This window comes from Nothobranchius furzeri, chromosome 18, assembly GCF_043380555.1.
Source record: "Nothobranchius furzeri strain GRZ-AD chromosome 18, NfurGRZ-RIMD1, whole genome shotgun sequence".
Classification (NCBI taxonomy): Eukaryota; Metazoa; Chordata; class Actinopteri; order Cyprinodontiformes; family Nothobranchiidae; genus Nothobranchius; species Nothobranchius furzeri.
The window spans coordinates 13,885,018-13,891,732 of NC_091758.1; the positions used below are offsets into that span (position 1 = coordinate 13,885,018).

General features: G+C 50.7%; 1 protein-coding gene across 2 annotated transcripts; it reads left to right on the forward strand.

Annotated features, from left to right (window-relative positions):
- Positions 1–379: 379 nt before the first annotated feature.
- On the forward strand, positions 380–6,356 carry lin7b (lin-7 homolog B (C. elegans)). 2 transcript variants are annotated; one of them, XM_015969246.3, is made up of 6 exons: positions 380–593; positions 1,611–1,729; positions 2,398–2,469; positions 2,731–2,940; positions 3,108–3,271; positions 6,188–6,356. In XM_015969246.3, exons 1-6 carry the CDS (start codon positions 524–526, stop codon positions 6,207–6,209), a joined length of 657 nt encoding a protein of 218 aa, XP_015824732.1. In that variant the 5' UTR covers positions 380–523; the 3' UTR covers positions 6,210–6,356. The 2 variants fall into 2 exon arrangements, with proteins under 2 accessions (XP_015824732.1, XP_015824733.1); XM_015969247.3 differs by having other exon boundaries at positions 3,108–3,283; positions 6,188–6,327.
- The last annotated feature ends 359 nt before the right edge of the window (positions 6,357–6,715 follow it).

Consider the following 6,715-nt stretch of genomic DNA (forward strand, 5'->3'; position numbering starts at 1 on the left):
AACCTGCCGGATACCGGTCCTCCAGAACCAGGATGGAGAACCCACTGTTCAGTTTCTACTGAGTCGAGGTTCTAGTTTTATTTTGACCCAGACCGTAGAGGTTCTGAAGTGGTTTCATCGCCAGAACTACAGATGTGGGTCCTGCGGGGCTGACTGCTGGTCCCGGTTCTGTACTTGCAGCCTCACGTCGGATTAAGTTATCTGCTGCTGATTATTTTATTCTCGGGTTTGGGTTCAGGTTCTGACGTGGACCTGGCCCGTAACGTTTCCTGTTCTAGTTTTAGAGTTCAGGTTTACCCCACCGGTTCCGTCCAGCTGAACGGTCTGGACTGTCTCACCTACGAGGTTGTGATGAGAACCTCCCCAGTGGTTCGGTCCAGAACAGCTCTGACCCGGAGGGGGCTGCTGCTGCTGCGCTTCTCTCAGCCTCTCGGAACCAGCCCGGTCTCATCATGCCCTCATCAGAGCAGCTGTGAGACTCCTGGACCAGAACCTGCCGTGACCATCAGACAAGGACCTCAGGATGATGTCCTCCTACCACCCTAAGGAAGCCGACATGTCGGCTACGACCGAACCGCTCTGCCTGGAAAGAGGTAGGTTTCGGGTCTGCAGCAGAACTGGGTCGGGTTTGCATCCCGGATCCAGAGACTAAACATGTACTGATGTCAAATGTGAGCCGCTCTGGAGCTTCCTGCTTCACGCGGTTCTGTTCGGACTCGGGAGCCTAGCACAGACGGGTTGGGCCTGTCCAGGTTCCGTTTTCAGCTGCATGTTTAATGTCTGAGCGGTTCCGGTAGCCTGTCGGAACCGGACCGGCTCTATATAGCCACCTGCAAAGATGGACCATTATGATCCGGACCGGTACCAACTAGCTTGTTCCGAACCGAGACGTCTCAGGTGTGAGTGGGTAAATATTAGCTCAGTAGTAAAAATGTTACATTTATGTCACGTGACCCTTTCCTAAAGCCATATTTTCATGAGGCTTTTAATTTGAAACTCAGGTTCTGACCGCCGCACAACTGACCTTCTGGGTTGGTTCTGATCATCAGTGTTGGAGCTGACCGGATGTTGGCCTCTCAGGACCAGGACTGGTTTAGGGTCAGCCAGACCAGCCCTGGGTCACCGACTCAGTTTGGTAGTCTAAAAACCCAACAGAACCAAACCTACATATGAGTTTAGTTCAGCAGAACCTAGCTGTGGGTTCCAAAGGGATTGAGACGTTCAGCTGAACCGGGTCCTTGTCGACTTTGGGTTTCTATGAAGTATATCCAGTCCCTCTATGGTTCTGGAGCACTCAGCTCTCCCTGCAGAGATCCAGAGCACAGATCTGACTGCTGTGGTTCTGGTCCAGAGGCACAGCCATGGACCGAGCCAGCATCAAGGCGTAGCCCTGCTCAGCAGAAAGCTGTGTGTCCATGTGGTTCTGTTGGTTGGTGATGGATGGTGCTGGTCATGCTCTTTCAGATCCAGACTGACCATTGGGTGATGGCTAACCGTCTACAGAACCAGAATATCTGAAGAAGGTGGACGGCTACATCACTCCGGACCCAGCAGGAGTAATGGGTGGGGGCTACGGGTGAAGCCCGGTGTAACCCAGGTTTGTCTTTTAGATGTGTGCCGGGTGATCGAGCTGCTGGACCGGCTGCAGCGGACCGGGGAGCTGCCCCCTCCCAAGCTGCAAGCCCTGCAGAGAGTCCTCCAGAGCAAATTCTGCGCCGCCATCAGGGAGGTACGTTACAGGCAGGGGCGTGTCCAGGGAGTGGCCTGGGGTGGCACATGCCACCCTTGGAATCTGATTGGCCACCCCAGGTGCCAACACACTAATTTCTTTAAATAGGCTTTTCATTGTCCACAAAAGGCTTGGGGGTAAAACAAAAAAAGCATAACCATTGGTGCCACCCATGCGCCTCACCTGGGCCACCCCATTTTAAAAGATCTGGACACACCACTGGTTACAGGAAGTGTGTTACAGCCTTTTGTTGTCCGATTTCCGTCAAATCAAGCTGTTCCATCTACAGGCACAGCTCCAACGTTAGAACATCATGAGGTGAGTGGGACCCGTTTGATTCGTAGATGCATCACTCGGAGTGGGATGCTTTTGGTTCTGGCTACAGATGAGGAAAAGACTAATTCTGTCAGAAAGTTAGAATATTGTGAAACTATAGAAACTCCAGGTGACACACCCTACTCAGCTGATGAACTCAGAGTGGGTCATGACGGCTGACTGGACACGTCCACCAGGAGGGCGGTCACAGGTCTTGAAGGATCTGAGGTTTCTCAGCCGTTCCTGTGCTTCCTCCATGAATCGTTGTGTTTAATCACAAACCTTCAGACTGAATCCTGTAAACACAGCTTAGACCTGATGTGACACCTGTTGTCTGTTCTGTTGACCTCCAGGTGTACGAGCAGCTGTACGACACTCTAGACATAGTTGGAGGACCAGAGGTGCGAGCACAAGCAACAGCCAAGGTACTAGAACCTAAGTCCTGGACCCGAGTCCAGATGCAGTCGGCTCTAGTGTGATGACACCTCCAGTTTCCGACAGGAGCTCTTCCTGCTCAGAAGCAGCTTTACCTTGTGAAGTGCCTCTTGTCCCGGTTTGGCGCTACATAAATAAACTGAACTGAAGTGTGAGAACCTCCATCAGAATGCTGCGAGAACTAAGATGTTCTGCAACCATCGATCCGGTTCTGGCACTTTGCTGATCATTGGAGGTTCTTGTTGTTTCAGGCCACCGTGGCAGCCTTTGCAGCCAGCGAGGGTCACGCCCACCCCAGGGTGGTGGAGCTCCCCAAGACTGAAGAGGGGCTGGGCTTTAACATCATGGGGGGGAAAGAGCAGAACTCCCCGATCTACATCTCCAGAGTTATTCCTGGAGGAGTAGCCGATCGCCAAGGAGGGCTGAAGAGAGGAGACCAGCTGCTGTCTGTCAACGGAGTGGTAAGAAGCTCCGGTTCCTTGTGAGGAGGTTCTGCTCCCTAGAAGGTTCAGATAAAAAACAGCATGCCTCCCAGTTTCCTGATGTTTTAGAGGCCGTGTGGGCAGCATGTGGTTCAGATTCATGAGTGATCGTGTTGTTCACTAGCTGTGTGCTTGTGACCATGCAGAGCGTTGAGGCGGAGCAACACGAGAAGGCTGTGGAGCTGCTGAAAGCCGCACAGGGTTCGGTCAAGTTGGTGGTCCGCTACACTCCCAAGGTTCTGGAGGAGATGGAGGCTCGCTTTGAGAAGATGAGGAGCGCCCGGAGACGCCAGCAGCACAGCAGCTACTCGTGAGACCGCTTGTCAGTTTGGGCTCAGACACACCTGTGAAAGTGTCCCCGTGATCTCCGTAATACTCTGGTGTAGTATCTAGGACACAGTGCTGGTAAACGTTACAACTGTCATCGTAGTTTCTCATCAAAACAAATTAAAAAAAATAACACAATCAAGCAGCTGGGATGAGAATCTAAAATCTGAGGTCTTGAGTCGGAAAAGGGTAGAATGCCTTCTCCGGGTCAGGGATGAGGTCCTGCCCCAAGTGGAGGAGTTTAAGTATCTCGGGGTCTTGTTCACGAGTGAGGGAAAACTGGAGCGTGAGATCGATAGGTGGATTGGTCCTGCATCTGCAGTGATGCGGGCGTTGTACCGGTCTGTCGTGGTGAAGAGAGAGCTGAGTCAGAAGGCGAAGCTCTCGATTTACCATTTGATCTACGTTCCTACCCTCGCCTATGGTCATGAGTTTTGGGTAGTGACTGAAAGAACGAGATCGCGGATACAAGCGGCCGAAATGAGTTTTCTCCAAAGGGTGGCTGGGCTCTCCCTTAGAGATAGGGTGAGAAGCTCGGTTATCCGGGAGGGGCTCGGAGTAGACCCGCTGCTCCTCCACATCGAGAGAAGGATGCCTCCTAGACGCCTGCCTCCCTGGTGAGGTTTTCTGGGCACGTCCAACCAGTAGAAGACCTAAAGGAAGACCCAGGACACGCTGGAGGGACTACGTCTCTGCTGGCCTGGGAACGCCTTGGGTCCCCCTGGAGGAGCTGGCTCAAGTAGCTGGGGAAAGGGAAGTCTCGGCCTCCCAGCTTAGGCTGCTGCCCCCAAATAAGTGGATGCATGGACGGAGTTTTGGTTAGATTTTGTACATCCTGATGTTGTGTGTCATGTGTTTGTCTTGTTTCTGACCCAGCAAGGACTGGAAGACTTTTGTAACGGACTTACACATATAAAAGCATTCAACTGATGAAGGGTGGTGTTCTGATTTTCTGAGAAAGCACAAAGGTGTTGTCTCATGTGTTCACACCTGGGTGACATCAGATCATATTGTAAACGCGGATCACAGGATCCACGTTTAGAAGTCACACTTTGGGTTGAATCCTTGTCCCTTGTCTGTCCCTACTCCTTGCGGGGGTCTCCTGTTTGGTTCTGTGGAGTTTTCCAGGTGTCCTGTCTGACTCAAATCAAGGGTTTCCTTATTTTTCCGTCCGTGTCCGTAAACCTGAAGCTTCCAACCCAGAACCAAAGAAGCTTTTGGATGAGAGGGCTGTGTGTAAGCGTCAGGCCCCCACAATCCTGGGATGAACATGAAGCCAACAGGAAGGTGGCTAAAAGTGCAGTACCACCCCCATCCACTAGGGGCTGGTGTCAGAAGCAAGCAAATCCTCATTGACTCCCATGTTAAAAATACCAATTTCACAGCAGAAATAAACATGTTTTAGGTTTAATAGATCTAGTTTACACTCATGACAACTCTGAGGGGGGTGGATGTTTTGTAACTCTTCCGTTTAAGTTAAATTTCAGAATAATTAATGAGCATCAGAGCCACGAGACTCCAGAGCTAGCTCTGAGAAAGACCTCAGCCTCACGTTAATAGATGTTCGGCCGTTTCGGCCCTCTGAACTTTAGTTTTGTCTGTGTGTTCGTGTTTGGATGTTAATCATGGAAATATTTGGACAAAGGGGCAGGCTGTGGTGATTGACTGCACTAACAGCTCAGCCAAGCAGTTTCTGCTCCTTTTTCTCAGTAAGTAAAATGACATTTCTGTACTTTCTTGTGCTGGTTGAATGGAGGAATGTGGTGTCATTTAACTGCTTGCTCACACATGTTAGTGGGGCTGCTGGCTGGATAAGAAACCTGAGCCCAGCTTCTTGTGTCTCCTGCCAGAGAAGAGATGCTAGAGCTGTTCCCGTTTCCCGGGGCCGCCAGATGCGCGGACCGGCTCCGACGCGAGGCTGTAGTCATGCTGGTCACTTGTGGATCTCTGAGGGAGACAACGGAAACACCGCAGCTCAACTGCACTTTTCTCGCTAACAGTTTTCTGGTTGAATGAAGGGAAATTCTGTGTTCACCATAACCCGCTTGGTCTGAGATGGGCTGAAATATAACGTGTTGTTGTGGCTGCTGTAGGGTTTTGTGGGTAACAACTAGAGCTACATATCTGACCGAGGGTAGCGGAGGCTATCGGGCTTTGCTGTTAAAGGTCAAAGGTCCACCACTGTCAACTTGGCTCTCGGGTCCATGTCAAAACAGCGGACTCGTGGATCTTTCACCGTGGTGGACCAGCAAAGCCTGACATCCTCAGTCAGCTCACCTAGGTATGATTTTGTTACTAAGCAGGCCGGAGGTGCCTTCACCTTGGACTTGCTCTACCGCGTTTTCTTGCTAAAACCCAGAAAAACTCTGTTAGCTTTGGGATAGCACGTAGCTCACATCCCGCTGATCTCTGACTGTGGAGCAGGAGCTGATGGAAAAGGCTACGGCGCCCGGCTGCGATTGCAGCGGTCTTAGGCTCTGATTGTAATTTAACAGTCCCGGTCCATATCAGATCCCCACAGGTGACCAGCATGACCACAGCCTCGCACGGAAACCAGTCTGCAGTCCGACTGGTCTACCCTGGTCCTTGGAGCCCTTCTTGGGTTAGCTAGTAGCTACATCGGTTCATTTGTTCTAACTCTCTTCCAACCATAACAGCTTTGCCCTCAGCTCCACCTCTTTTGCCATTTTTGGATTGTCTGGGTGTGGCAAGACGTGTGACACATTCAAAATGGCGGTGGTGGGAACCTCCCATTTGGAAACAAAACCTTATATTTCATGCCTATGGAAAAGAAACATCCAGCATATATGTGGATGGTAACCATTGGGGGGGTGGGGTGGGGGGGGCTGGTGTGTGGAGAATACTGAATACGATTCTGTCTTTCTTTCTTTTTCATCAGATCTCTGGAGTCCAGGAGCTAACTAGTCCTCTACCTCTACCACCTCGTTGTCCAGCCCTCCTGGCTCTTCTGTCCTCATGGGACCGAAGAGCACTGATGGAGTCTCCTCTCCACTCATCAGACCATCACCTCCCTGTGTGTGTGTGTGTGAGTGTGAGTGTGTGTGTGTGTCCCACTGCCTCTTCCTTATGTCGGCCTGAAATTCTGCTAATATAACAAAGAGCCACATCAAGGAGAGACTTGTTAACAAGTGGACCTGTAAGCTACCTGATCTGATCCAAGTCAGATGATTCTTTAAGTCTTCAACTGATTTCTTGACACTTAATCTTTGTGGAAAAAGTGTTTGAACCATGGAGTCCCAGTGTGCATTAATGCTTCCAGTAAAGTTCCTACTTATTAAAAACTCTCTTGATTGTTCTTTGTTCAGAAGTTGCAGAATAAACTGGAGATCATGGGAAAAAGTTCTGGATGACAATGGCCTCCTGGCTAATTCTCAGGATTCTGTTGAGTGTTTCTTAAGAGTCTTCA